General features: G+C 35.1%; 2 protein-coding genes across 2 annotated transcripts; both read right to left on the bottom strand.

The window, feature by feature from the left end:
• Positions 1 to 31: 31 nt before the first annotated feature.
• LOC118743881 (putative inorganic phosphate cotransporter) lies at positions 32 to 1681 on the bottom strand. The gene is made up of 4 exons (XM_036476644.1): positions 1672 to 1681; positions 1492 to 1628; positions 331 to 1419; positions 32 to 268 (listed from the first exon to the last, which is right to left on the bottom strand). Exons 1-4 carry the CDS (start codon positions 1679 to 1681, stop codon positions 32 to 34), a joined length of 1473 nt encoding a protein of 490 aa, XP_036332537.1.
• A 7900-nt stretch (positions 1682 to 9581) lies between these two features.
• Positions 9582 to 14698, bottom strand: LOC118743026 (putative inorganic phosphate cotransporter). The gene is made up of 4 exons (XM_036475492.1): positions 14677 to 14698; positions 11208 to 11344; positions 9878 to 10963; positions 9582 to 9801 (listed from the first exon to the last, which is right to left on the bottom strand). The coding sequence occupies exons 1-4, from the start codon at positions 14696 to 14698 to the stop codon at positions 9586 to 9588; spliced, it is 1461 nt and encodes a 486-aa protein (XP_036331385.1). The 3' UTR covers positions 9582 to 9585.
• Between the last annotated feature and the right edge of the window lie 217 nt (positions 14699 to 14915).

Here is a 14915-nt window from a genome sequence, read left to right as displayed (position 1 = left end):
TATTATTATGAAAACACTAAAATTGATATCATTATTCAAAGTTTTGTTTGACCATTTTTAAAACAAAAACGCAGTTAGGTTTCTCCTTATACGCCATCATATCGGACCTTTTCGCCAGCTTCCTATTCTGAACTTCCTTTCTCCGTAGATGGTCATTATCATCCCATGGCTGTAATTCCATTCGACCAAAAATTAAGTAGAACAAATTTCCCAAAGCAAACACCACTGCGGCTATTATGAACACTATTTGCCATTGCTCACGACTATGCTGCAAAAGGACTGAATATAATAAATGAACAACGTTTTACTTAAAAACCAGCATATACTCACCTCATCGGTTACCACAACTCCGACAAGCAGCGGCGTAATTATGGGTATCACATTTGCCACCGCATTAACGATCCCCATCAAAATGCCGGCATGATTTGGTGACAGATCGATCGTATTTAGTGCGCTGCCGATGGTGGCACCAGCATTCATACCCACACTAATCATCATCAGTACAATGGCGAATATTTTCTGATCATTTTCCAACAGCCCAATGCAGATCAACCCCATAGCAGGTATCCAAAACGACAATGTATTAAAAGTCTTACGTATGGCAGTGAGTGAGAGTATGTTTTGCGTCAGCAGCACATCCGACACAATCAGATACACGTAGGACATGCACCACATCGCCAAATAGGGTAGCGCAGAGTAGAAAGCATTACTCTGCATATCCATATCGAGCACACCTTTCATGTAGGACGGAATCTCGGCCTGCAGCGTGGAGAAGCCCCAAGAATGCGCTGAACGTGCAACAACCAAAGCCCAGAAGGGCAGCGAGGTTAAGATGGCATGCCAAGGCACCGGCGCAGTGGGCGGCACTTCATCCTCATTCCCTTTTTTTCTAATACTACTTCTCGACGCATCAATGTAATTGAGTTCAGCTGTTGTAATGAATTTCGACTCACTTGGTTTATTGGCGGACAGCAGTAGCCACGCAACGCACCAGATCAAACCCATGCCACCGGAGATATAAAACATACCCGGCCAACCAATGCTGGAAGCCGCCAGCATGCCACTCACAAACATCGCGAGTAGCGTACCACATTCGATGCCTGTATTGGCTAAGGCGCCCAATCGATTGCGTTCATTGATCGGACACCATGCGGCCAGATGCGCGTGTATGCAGGGGAAGAGAAAACCTTGAAATAGGCCCTGTATGACGCGTATGGCACAGTAAATACTCCAGCCGCCCCAATTGACGCATAGTGGCGGTAGGAGCGCCAACAGTGATGAACCCAGTGTGGAAATGAACATGGTGCGTTTGGCGCCCAGACGTCGACACAGATAGCCGCCGGGAAACTGTGTGATGAAATTTCCCCAGAAAAAGCTCGAGAGTATATATGACTTTTCCATGTCGCTCCAGTTGTATTCCTTTGGGTGGTTTTTAGTTTATTGCCATGCATGGTAGGTTGGTTTATACATAGTATGAGAATTAAAACTTACCGGAAAATTGGGATTTGTGGTCGCTGCATTGGTCATAGCGACCACAGCTACGCCAACATTGAATTTCGCCACATAATTGACAACTATGGCAGTGAATAAAAGGAATATTTGTACGTGACGTTGACCAAACCGAACAGCTGAAAGAAAAAAGTCTATTAATTTGAAATATTTGTTAAATACCTGCATACATATGCACACCTTCTTCAAAGTGGACACAATTCAATTTTATAGCTATAAGTCTACCATTATAACTGTATTAATTTTGTTGAACATATACCAACCACAAGCAGTTATATTTTCGAATCTGATTTTTCAGTTGTGCGTTTTTTGAAGATGGTGTGTGATATACTTATGTAAATACTCAAGCTTTCACGCAGTGTCGATATTTGCCCTTCCTAGGAATTATGGGATACAAATTATACTTGAAGACAGAGTCAATATTTGTGACCTATATTAAAATATTTGATTTAACTTCATTAAATGGTTGTTGAAATTCGAAAGAGGTGCCAACTCTCTTAAAAAATATTTTCGAAAAAAAGCTTTCCCTCGTTTGATAACCAGCCATGCATCAAAATATTTCGTTTACCTCATTAATTAAATAGGTTTAGAATTTCCAAACAAAAGGCAAACTTCTTCAAAATTATTTTCGAAATAAACCTTTCTTACATCTAACTCGTTTAAGACCCACAAAAAAAAAATATTTAGCAATTTGTTAAATAACTACTGGCCACCCTTTTCAAAAATATTTTTGAAATAAAGCTTCCTTCAAACCCTCCTTTAATACAAATACAAAATATGTAATTTGTCTCGTTAATTTAATTAATTTGGACCTCCCAAACAGATGGCAACCCACTTCAAAAATAGTTTAGAAATAGAGCCTACATAAACCTTTTTCGTTTGACACCCATGTTACAATAAATCATTTAACTTTTTGATTAAATTTATTTTGAAAATTTCCAAAAAGATGGCAACCCCATTCAAAAATGTTTTCGAAATTAAGCTTCCTTAAACCTCTCCTCGATTTGATTCCCATATAAAATATTTCATAAATTAAATTGACTTTGTACTCAAAAACAGGTGGCAATGCTCTAAAAACCATTTTCCGGAAGAAGCTTTCTTAAAGCTTTCTCGTTTAATAAAATAATAAAACCATGCCTTTAACATGTTAATTAAATTGATTTTAGGTTTATGAACGGGTGGCAACTCTCTGAAAAATTTGGCCTATATCTTAATCTTGGTGATTATTAATAGAAAAATATTTATGTTTAGGTAGAGTTGCCACCTTACTTTCGAATTATATTTCAGCTAATGTCGTCGAAGTCTTTACTGCATCGCCATCAAATAGTGACAACACGAGCATTGAAATTTTAAATAGAGGTACATACATATGTACAAAAATATGTATGTAAAATCCTAAACCACAACCTTCACCACAAAATTATTTAGAAAACGATTGCAAAACACATTAAACACATTTCGAATGCTTTTGAATGACAATATTTTATTTGTCTAACCAAGTTTTAAAACTTTCATTGCTCAGCTCAAAATTACACTCGAATTTTCTCATACTTTTTTCATCCATTGCAATTCCAGTTTCACCCACTTTTCGCTAAATTCCGATTTTCCCGCTTTATTTTCACCTCAAAATTTCAACTTATTGTTTTCGTTTATTGGAAAACTTTTACTTTCTTTCGCCCGTTTACAGCTTCTTAATACCTCGAATTGCAACTTACAAATGAAAATAATTTCTTAATAACAAACATTGTATGCATTTACTTCAAAACAGCAGTTGTTCTTGCTTATTTGAGTTGTTCTCTATTCGTAATCAGCGCAGCAGTCATCGCCAGTGAATTGATTTTGAAATTGCAGCTGAAATCAAAGATATTCATACATACATAGTATGTATGTATGTACATATACGCTGGTTGCAAACTTTTTTGGAGTCGAAAATAATGTGTACAGTAAATTTAAAAAAAAAAACATTTGCTTAAAGATTTTTATTTATTTAGCAAATATGTACATACATATCGGGCCCTAACCGCCAAAAAGACGTAAGCGACATTTAAAAACAAAACAAAAATTGTTTATGCAGAAATGTTCCCAGAGCATCCAGATGCATTTATGCATCAAAAATAAAATTTTGAAAAAATTTCGCTTACGCATTTTTGTCGGTTGGGGCTTCATATACTTTTGTTCATTTAATTTATGAATACAAACGTACATTAGTCTAAACAAGTTCGGTATTTGCATAAATGTTATATTCACCTTTTAGTAGGCATATCAGCAAACCAGTTGATGAAAGCATTTTACAAGCAAATTTTTTAAGAAAAAAAACCAAAATATTCACAAACATACATACTATAGGCTGATGCTATTTCAATTCATGCAGGGTGAATGGGTTCAAAATTCGAAATCAAGTTTAATATGACTTTTCATCTTTTTTATGACAAATAAAGAGACACGTATTTTTTTGTTTTACAAAAAAAAAATTCGCTGAGTTAGGAGCATTTGAAAATTTTAGGGCAAAGCGTAGTTTTAGATAAAAACGGCTAACGATTTTTTCCAATTTTTCTTGTTTCTTCAAAAATCCATATATTTAAATTCGTTTTTTTTTTATTATAGAAGTGTTTTTGATGCTCTATATTTGCATACTTGGCGATGATTTATAATATTTTTATGCTGACGGCTTTTTGCACCTTTAGCTTATGAAAGAAAATGCGTAAAACCATTTTCAAAGAAAATGAAAAAAATAACGACAGTTTTGTAATTGTTTAAAACTTGCATTTCTTTACTAAAATTCAATGGGCTACAAAACTGCATACTCAAAAAAATTCTAAAAAAAAATTAATAAATTTTAAATTCGTAATGTACTCATTTTACTCCACTTTGGTGTAAAACAAAGTCATAACTCAAATTACTGTAGAGTGCGCGCCATAATACTTTACCTAAATATTGCGCAATACTCAGAGCTACCAATGGGATTTTTTTAATTTTTTTTGAGCTGGCATATTTTCAAAAACTAATTTTTTTATCAAAAAATTGTTATGCGTAAAATTAAATTAATTAATTAAAAAAATATTTCTTTTCAAAGAGAATTTTGATGTGTGTATGTGTGATTTTTTTCGAATTTTTTCCTGTCCCCGTTCTCGAGATATTTGGAAAACTATTAAATCGATTTGTTTTTGCGTTTTGCGCTGTAAAGTTTTTTTAAAATGTCTTAATCAAGCTTCAATTTCATATTTATTTATTATTTATGTTTATACATCAACCCTAAAAAGCTGAAACAAATCAAAAACATGAAATGTGAACCCCGTCCATTTTGGTGTGGAACGCCCCATATGCATCATGTATGGCGCTACATTACCCAAAATACTGAGTCTTCTTATTTTCAGAAAAAAAATGTTACGGCTTTTGAGGCGTTTTAGTGGGTTTATCTAGTAACCATAAACAAATTTTCAAGAAAATTTTAAATGATGTTTTCGAGAAAATTTCTCCCATTTTTTTATTTTTCCAAAAACCGCTGCCATTTTGTCGATTTTCAAAATTTTCAAGTATGCAAATTCTACAATCAAGAGACGGAATTGAACAAATGTTTATTTAAAAAAAAGAAAGATTTGAAAAAATAGGCCGGGATCTCGGGATTAACACCCCTAGTGGCAACGCACGCATGGTTTTGGCTATTATTTGATAAATAGAAAATGCTTTTGCAAGTCAAATGAAAAATCATTCAATAAACAAGTTTCTACCATAGGTAGTGGCTTGAGAGCAAATATCTAACACTACTCAATTCTTTTGTAAAGCGTTTCTCACATCCCCAACTTCACCGTTCAGTGACTGTGCTGCGTTGCCGCAGTCATTCAACTCAACTCATTCAAGAATAATCCAACTTCAATTTACTCGCAATAAAATCATCTATGTTAATAAAAAATTCTTTTAAAATTTAAGAGTTTATCTGCTCTATAGAAATACAGTTAAAATATGTAACTACTCAGGTATTTACTCATTCTCTGAGTTGTCAATTGTGACTACTAAATAGCTATTAAATGATACGTTGACATATATTGTCAGTTAAGCTCTTACTCACGTTTAACAGTTGTTTACTTACGATTGGCAACATCTGGTTTCTGTAGAATTGGCATTAATTAAAAATAAACCTTTTTTATTAGTTTATAGTACGCACGCTAACATGTGTAGAGCAAAGATGTTTTAATACGATTAGTGATTGCAATCTTTGTTGATGCATGTAAAAGTACGATTAGCAAAAATAAAAAGTGATTTACACAAATTGCCGATAGCTATTAAAAATTATAACAAAAATTTTGGAAACTTGAAACTTAATTGGTTTTGTTTAATGGTGAATTCGAATTTGACCTTGAATAACTTTTGACCGAGTTGACTTATCGAAAAATGACTTCAGACTTTTTTTTGTATAGAGCGTTTAATTCTCTACAAATACAAAAAAATCCAAGACCTTTACAGTAGAACGCATCGTTCACCAGCAATTTAAGTGAAGAATAATTGTTTTCGTTCTGTAAGTTTGCATATTAAATTGGAAGAAAAGAAATCATGTTTCACTTGCATTGCTTTCGTAAACCTGGCCAGGGCGTAGCCAGGATCTGATGTAAGGAGGGGCAAAACGAAATATACTTGTTAAAAATATTTGTATATTTATTTAATCGGTTTTTCGGAAAAGTTTTCGATTATTTTCTCCTGAAACATCTCGCGGTTTTCGGTAACGAGTTTTCTATGGACGCTCATAAGGCATAATCCAGAAAGCCTTTCGTCTCCTGTTGTGTTCTGAGCCAGATTTTTACTCTACGAAGTGTACTAAAAGATCGCTCCATAGTCGCTGTAGCGCATGGAAAAGCGCTAGTGTAAATAGCACTAAGATTAATGTAAGTAACAAGCCAGTCTTAAGAATATCAATAACTGGCTAACCAGAATGTAGTACCACAGCCACAACTATTTCGCTAGCTACATCAGCAATAATACACCACAACCACAGCTACAGTGCAGTAATGGGCAGTTTAAAGTATTTAGTGTATTTTAAATTTTGACAGCTCTTGCTACATACCACAACCTCAACATTCTGGTTAGTCAGTTAAGCGCGCGCACTTCGGCTGGCAATAAAATATATACATATATTTTTTCTTTTTTTCGACCGTTTTTCTCTAAACGAAATTTTCTTCTGGCAACACTGCATATGAATCATTTCGCTGACGTTTTTCGATTCGTATGCGAGAATTTTGCCGTGTCAAGTTTCGCGTTCTACTGGTTGCGCTATGATTTGGGCGCATTGGGTCCGTTGGGTGTTTTGACGTATTTAGTGAATAGTGAATTTATATCTAATAGGAACTGCCTGAACAATAGTAGTATGTATGAGCGCTACCTACATAAATGCTTCTAAAATTCTTTATTATTAGTGAATCGTAAAATAAAATTTAGATTTTTCATTCACCAATAACTAATATTCTTACCAAATTTCTTACCCGCCCTTCGAAAAATTTGATTGGCTTTCAATTTCCGCGCTCTCAAATAAAAAAATTTGCCCCCGCTTTGGTATTCCAGTATTTTGATAGTTGAACGAAAATGATGCCTTAGGCTACGGTTAGCCTTAGAAAGGAAGTGTTGGTGAAAAAGAAAAAGGTACTTGCTGAGGATATAAAGTATTTCGGTGTAACTTTTCTAATATCAAGTCTACTGTTTATATTTTTCAAAAAGTGATCGTCCCTCCGAGTGTATTTCTACAATAAAAAAGCTTCTCATAAAATCCATTTGCCGTTCGAAAGTGGCGTAAAACATTTTTGATAATCTATCAATTTGTACTGCCTACTTGATGGAAAAAAGAGCATTATGGTCTGTAAAGGGTCCGATAAGCTTACAAGTAGGGATGGCAGCGAATTAATCGATTATTTTTGTCCAATTTACTATTTAATTGTAACGGAGTTTTGTGTTTCATTAATCGATTATTAATAATAATTAAATAAGCCGTATATAGGCAAGTTGGTCAAGCTTGAGGAAATAAAAATTGTTCACCCAAAACTTTACGGACTATCGAAGAACTACTCACATTTTGTTGGCACCAGTGATGGAATTTCAAAATTTCAAAATGCGCCTAATGGACTGCAAAAATAGTGCCGAAAAGGATGAAAGATAATATTACCACAAAATTAAAATTGCTTTCTTAAGAGCATTTTAAGATAAATGTAATGTGCACTGATATATATCATATAATTAAAAGTAATTAAAATATAAATATTTACACCACCAAAAGACCTTCCTAGAGGTTTTTAGGGCACGAGGTATCTGAATCTTAAGATTATTTTTAACCAAAAAGCGATTATTTTTATCAAAACAGCCGCGTCTGCTGGGTGCACTACGAAGAAAAATTGTTTAGAAACTGAAATATAGCTATTAGGATATGCTCGCCAATATATCAATGTGCAAAATTATTGCAGCGTGACGTTTTGATCAGTTTTGACTATTCTTCTTTGATCTTCTTCTTTTAATTTATTTTAATTTTAATTTTTCGAACTTTTGTTTTTGCAAAACTAGTTAAATAATAAATAAATATAGGCGTTAAAGATACTCGTTTTATTTTATTTAAGGCTAATTAACAAGAGAATTCGAGTTTTTTTATGGAGAAATGTTATTGTGAATAGTCACTGTAATCAGTGTCTCAATAATTGCAATTAATTTTTTTTGGCTTGTGTTTAGTCCTATGATTAATTAATCGATTATTTTATTTTTTTTTTGTCAACTCTACTTACAGGCAATAGTATTACAAAAAGTAGTTAGCGATAAGGGAGATCAAACATTTTTTTCATTACTTTAGCAACATGCGTTAAAGCGCGAAATCTACATAACTAGGATAGAAGCAGATGGAGATTTAATATGAAATGCGCAAGACGCTATTTTGCCGAATTTTTGCTATTTAAAAAAAAATTAATTCTTGTCAAAACCAGGTAGCGGCGACACCTAAAACTGTGTGTTAAGTTTTTAAATTTTTTTTAATCACTCGTGCGTACAGCAAAATAAATGGGCGGACCCATACAAAATTTAGATGCTGATATTTTTAATGACCACCCTAGCGTACATAAATAAGTGTTGCGCGATAGCGGCCGCGGTGTTGTAGTGGTAGGTAGTGCGCGCTACCACTCCGCTAGCCTGGGTTCAAGCCCTGGTCAAAGTAACATCGCAAAAAAATATATAAAAAGGGTTTTTCTTAATAGCGGTAGTCCCTCGGCAGGCAATGGCAAACCTCCGAATGTATTTCTGCCGCGAAAAACCGTTTCTCATAAAAATACAATTGTGTGACAACATCAAGTGGCACGCCCCAAATCGGAGGAGAAGCTCGGCCAAACACATAAACATATGTGTAAGCGCCAATCTATTATTACTATATCGGCCAAATGAAAAATTATAGTTTTCATTATGAAAATTTCATATGCTCCATAGCTGGTAGTTTATTCACATAAACGCGCTCCCGGGAGAGCTCTCTTGCTATTAAATCATATTCGATCGAATACACCCTAAACCTCAGAACATCGGGGAACGGACAAATAGAGGTATTCAGCCTGGATTACATTAGCAGGCCTGGATTTTACTAAGGGAATTTTGGATTTATAGTTTTATCACTCATTCAACTTAAAGATAATTAAAACAGGGTGATGTACCTCGATCTGGCTAAAATTTTGTACACAGCCTAATTTCATACTACAGTTGACAGAATGTACTTAAGAATTAAAAAAAAAAAAAATAAAAATTTCTTCAAAATTATGAGCGTGCCAAAAATCGATAAAACAGTCGAGTCTGAGGTATCATGGATTTTCATGCAAAATGTAATTTATTTATATTATGGTAATTTTTAGTTAATTTAAATATTTACATTAAATAATCAACCAAAATGCTTTCGAAGTCGTGAACACGATATTGGGAGCCAAATCATAACTCTGTAGTTTGGATTTTGATATCTAAAAATTTATATCTTTACTTAATATGTCTAACGCCATACAACGGCATTTATACATATTTACAAACTTAAACTTCTATGTACTAAAATTACGGGCAGTTCATTCAAGGCTTCTTAATTTGTTACTCTTTCAACTCCAAACTCTTCGGCTTTTCACTCATTACAGATTTGTCATACTTTTCTGCTGCATCAGTTATGTTCGAGTTTTTAGATGGCAGAAAATTTACGTCATCCCATGGTTGTAATTCCATTTTACCAAAAACTAAATAAAACAAGTTACCAAGCGCGAAGACTGCGGCCGAAATAATAAACACAATTTGCCATTGCGAGCGATTGTGCTGAAAATTTAGTGGGTTAGGAAAAATAAACAAAAATCATAAATTTTTTAAGTTCAAAATTCAATCTTATGCATACCTCATCAGTCACCACAACGCCGACGAGCAGCGGCGTAAGAATGGGTACCACATTCGCCGCTGTGTTCACGATGCCCATGAGTATGCCCGCATAGTTCGGCGATAGATCGATTGTGTTCAGTGCACTTCCAATGGTGGAGCCAGAATTCACGCCCACATTTGCAGTCATCAAGGCGATGGCCAAAGTCTTTTGCTCCTCATCCAGATATCCAACTGCTATAAGCATTACAGCGGGTACCCAGAGAGCTAGTGTGTTGAAAGTCTTACGTATGGCAGTGAGTGAGAGTATATTGCGATTCAGGAGAACATCCGATACAATCAGATACACGTAGGCCATGCACCACGTCGCCAGATACGGCAGCGCTGAGTAAAAAGCATTGCTCTTCATATCCATGTTGAGCACACCTTTCATGTAAGCTGGTATCTCGGCCTGCAGCGTCGAGAAACCCCACGAATGGGCTGTACGTGCCACAACCAAAGCCCAAAGCGGAAGAGATGTGAGAATTGCGCGCCACGGTACCGGTACCTTATGCTCTATTTCACCCGCTTCAATTTTTTTGCTAGCATTCTTCGCTGCCTCAATATAATTGAGTTCAGCTGTCGTAATGAATTTCGATTCGTGCGGCTCATTGGCGGCTAAAAATATCCAAGCCGCACACCATACAAAACCCATGCCAGCGGAAACATAAAACAGGCTGGGCCAACCAATGCTGGAGGCAGAAAGTATGCCACTCAAAAACATCGAGAGCAGCGTACCACATTCGATGCCCGTATTGGCTAAGGCGCCCAATCGATTGCGTTCACTCACCGGACACCAGGCGGCCAGATGCGCATGCACACAGGGAAACATAAAACCCTGGAAGAAGCCTTGAGCTACGCGTATGCCACAGTAAATACCCCAACCGCCCCAGCTGACGCAGAAGGGTGGCAAAAGTCCCAGTACTGAAGAGCCCAGCGTGGATATGAGCATCGTGCGTTTGGCGCCAAATCGTCGACACAAATAACCGCCTGGAAATTGTGTAATGAAGTAGCCCCAAAAGAAGCTTGAGAGAATATATGATTTGTGCATATCACTCCAGTCATATTCCTAACAAGAAGAAAGCGATTTTTTTTTTAATAATAAAATGGGCTCAAAGCCCAAATTACACGTTAGGTACATTTGCACATCTTGATAGTGACAGGGTGGTGTTAATTGGGAATTTCATTTATTGTGTTGAACTCTTCCTCGAAAAAAAAATTTGTAAAACACCATTTTGTGACTGCCAAAGTGTACAAATGTGTCGTGTGATTTGGCCTTAAGAGTATGTAGAACGAGTGTGGTGGGTACTTACGGGAAAGTTAGGATTTGTCGTTTCTGCGTCGGTCATGGCAACAACAGCAACGCTGGCATTATATTTCATCACAACATTTACAACAATCGAGGTGAATAAAAGAAACACTTGCAGATGACGTTGGCCGAGCAAGGGACCTGGAAATTTAAAAGAATTATGGTGTTAAATAAAATTTAAAACAATCATATGTACATACATATACGCTGATAATGACTAAATTTGTTACATAGTTTGTAGTTAATATTGTAGAAAGTAAAAAAATAATTGAGTTGCGATCAGCTGCAAAACCTTACCACTTGAGTTGAACAGTGATATATAGAGCGCCTGCTTCTTGCAGCTAATCTTTATGACTGTTAAAACACAATGCCACGATTTGTTGTGATTTACACTATGGACATTGTATGATTAACTCTCATTTTGCGTCAGTCACAACGCATGTTTTTTTGGTGTGTGTGCTGCCCCATAGGAAAAAAAAGTAACTGCCTTTTCATCAACAAAACAAATCCGCTGTTTTTTCGGTGTGTGTTTCAGGTGTAGACTAATTTGGGAGAGGGTTTTCATGCAATACCTTCAATTACTGAATTTCAGTCTATTATGCTTAAAAGTATTTTTTTTTAAATTCGAACAAAAGGCAACTAGGGTCTGGTGCCATTAGACCATTTTTAATTGGTGTAATTCAAAATTGCTCTAAATGATAAAATTACCAAGACGAAAGGTATGGTTCACTGATATTCGGGGAAGACATGCATATGTACATAAGACTGGTTAAAAAAAATAGAATTTTTTTCAAAATGCCTTGTGAGATATTTTCGGAACAGTGGAAAATGACGCCTGCCAAAATCGTAGCCCTATTATCATATGAAGATTTACATTGAAGCAAAGGTTTTAAAAATGTCCCGAATAATTATTCCATAAATTCACGTCGCTAAAAATTATTCAAGATTGAAGTCGAACAAGTATAAAATTTTACGCTTTGGTTTTAATTTTCTCCAAAATGTTTAAACTTATTCGTTAATATCATAATTTTCTCATTTTCGTAATTGGTGTTTCCGATAGGGTACAAGTATGATGTATTGTGGAACAATACGAATGACAGGTTACGTCATCCCTTGTAAAATTTTTCAAAAACTTAGACTGAAAATGGCACAACGCCGAAACAGAAAATCATTCCACAATACATCATTTCTTTGAAAAAAAGATCATTTATCTTAAATTATCAAATTCTTTCTGTGTTATTTATATTGAAAATATATACTCACAATGAGCGCCCTCTAAATCTAAATTTCGACAGGCATCTTTTTCACTGCCCCGAAAATATTTCACTAGGGGTTTTAGAAAACAACTAGTCTATTTTGTAACCAGTCTAATGTTCTCGTTCATACATTAAATCTTTATTTGTATGACTACCACCGTGCTGAACTTGAAATTGGTCGTTAGACGCGTATAGCAGCCGTATGACCAACGGAAATGGTTAGGACGTAAACAGGTGCTTAAAAACGTGCTAGTAAGTGATTTAAGAACTAGATTAAGATTGAGATTATTACAGAAAAGAGAGTAAAGGTGAGTACATAGATGAAGATAAGAATAAAGGTAACTACAGAAACATAAACAAAGAAGCGTAAAGATAAAGGCAAAAATGAAGACCAAGGTAAATTTAAACACTTATCTTTTGTATACAAGGACAAAGGTGAAGGTGAATATGTAAATAAAGAAAATAATAAATACAAACTTAAAAACAAAGATACATAAATATGAGAAAAAATCTGAGGATGGGGATAGCAATAAAAGTAAAGATATATATAAAGTAAAAAAGATTAAGACAAAGTAATTATAAAGAAAAGGCTATATATATGTAGCTAGAGAGAGAAATCACCGCCACACCAAACTAACCACACGTTAATTCACAACATCTGAATTCTCCACACTTGAATTTACCACGCTTAAATTAACCACATTTTGACTGACCACATCTTAACCTGCCACACCTAAACTCACCACACACACCTATTATTGTCATGGCATCCCATGACATGATGCATTAGATATTATATGACAGCACCTTAACAGGCCTATTCCGCTTGGTACCGAACCTCCACACCTCCTGTAACCGCAATTCTAAGTACTTACCTTGGTAACAATTTAATCTATTCAGCAATTCAGCTATGAAATTTTGTATAAATTCTGGTGTTGCATACTTCACGGAGCAATATTTTGTTACCATCTTATGAGAATGTAACAAAATTTACCAGAGCGCAGAATGCGAAAAGGGTTTAAAAATTACTAGGAACTTTATTTACCGGTAACAAAATTTTTATTACCAACGCAGAATTCCCCCGCCACTGTTCAAAATTGGAAAAAAAATATTTAACATCTTAATTTAAAAAAATGCAGCTGTGCATCCTTCACGTAATTTTATATCCCTCGAATAATTCGTGCGTTTTAGTGCAATTCAAAATAGAAGTCTCTAGGCCGTCTGAGAGCCAATTTATAACAATTTTAAACCAAACTTCGAAACTTCGGGAAAAAATATACATTTAAGCCCTTACTTCTGGTTTTTTGCTTCGTTGGGCTCTTTTAGGCTGCAATTTCAGTGACCACGCGGTTTTTATGGATCCTAAGATGAGAAATAATCAAAGTCTTTTATTCCTTCACCCTGAATTTAAAAACTGTGCTGGACTTTCGTAGCTCCGCTCAGCTTTTCGTAGGGGGAAAGAAAGGAAAAAAAATAGATAGCGGCCTGCCACAAAGTGCAAGTTTGAGGTAGCTAGGACTTCCCATTGGTTTTTAGCATTTTTTTTTTTTTGTTGAAGGTGTCGCTCACTTTCTCCATATAAAATATTGTTTGATAATTTTGTTATAAGGAAAAAATGTGCGATACCTTCAACAAAACAATTTCCCAAAAATCAATGGTAAGTCCTAGCTTCCTCAAACCTGCACTTTATTACCCTAAAATTGAATGGGCTAAAAAACTGCTTACCCAGCTTTTTTCTAGAGAGCGTAAATTGCAATATTTGAATGAAATTTTTCAGGATTTTGTGGTTTTTGTTGTAGAATCAACCATATTTTTATAAAAAATTAGCGAAAAACAAAATACTTAAAAAATAGTTGCCCGTATTGCGAAAAATTCGCTGTACCTAAACTTTATTGACTGACTGTATGTCAGTGGCTACTTCCCCTACAAGGGATACAAATTATTGTTATTTTCAAAATGCTGCCTTGCTTTCACGAGCCTTAGATTCAAGAGAACTCGAGGGCATTTTTTTTTAATCAACATTCAGCTCTACGTTTTTTATTCAGCTGTATTATTATAAAGTAGCGCGATTAATTATTGTTTTTTTTCCACCAAATGCGCCAGTTTCGGGGCAGCACCATGCTTGAACGCGATGTCACACATACTTATGTAGTTAAAATCACAACATCGATTATCTTACTCAAAAGACTTTTTAAATCACACTAAGTAGACCTTCACCTTTATTAATTTCCGCGGTCATTTTGTTTGAATCCTTTTCAAGTCCTCTCTTAGTTCGGCGCTTATAATCCTAGACCACGCAAGCGAGTGAATCCATTCAACTGCAAAGCTAGTCGAGCGCAAATTCACTAATGGTTCATGAATTAAATAGGTAAAAGCTTTATCTATATACAATCGCTTATTATTAAAAACAAATTTCTGCTGTATTTATTAAATATATAAATCAAAATCTCGACAAC

This window comes from Rhagoletis pomonella, unplaced genomic scaffold, assembly GCF_013731165.1.
Source record: "Rhagoletis pomonella isolate Grant_MI unplaced genomic scaffold, Rhpom_1.0 Rhpom_scaffold_00007, whole genome shotgun sequence".
Lineage (NCBI taxonomy): Eukaryota > Metazoa > Arthropoda > Insecta > Diptera > Tephritidae > Rhagoletis > Rhagoletis pomonella.
Note: the sequence above shows the minus strand (reverse complement) of the source record. Positions and strands in the feature narration are given on the sequence as shown.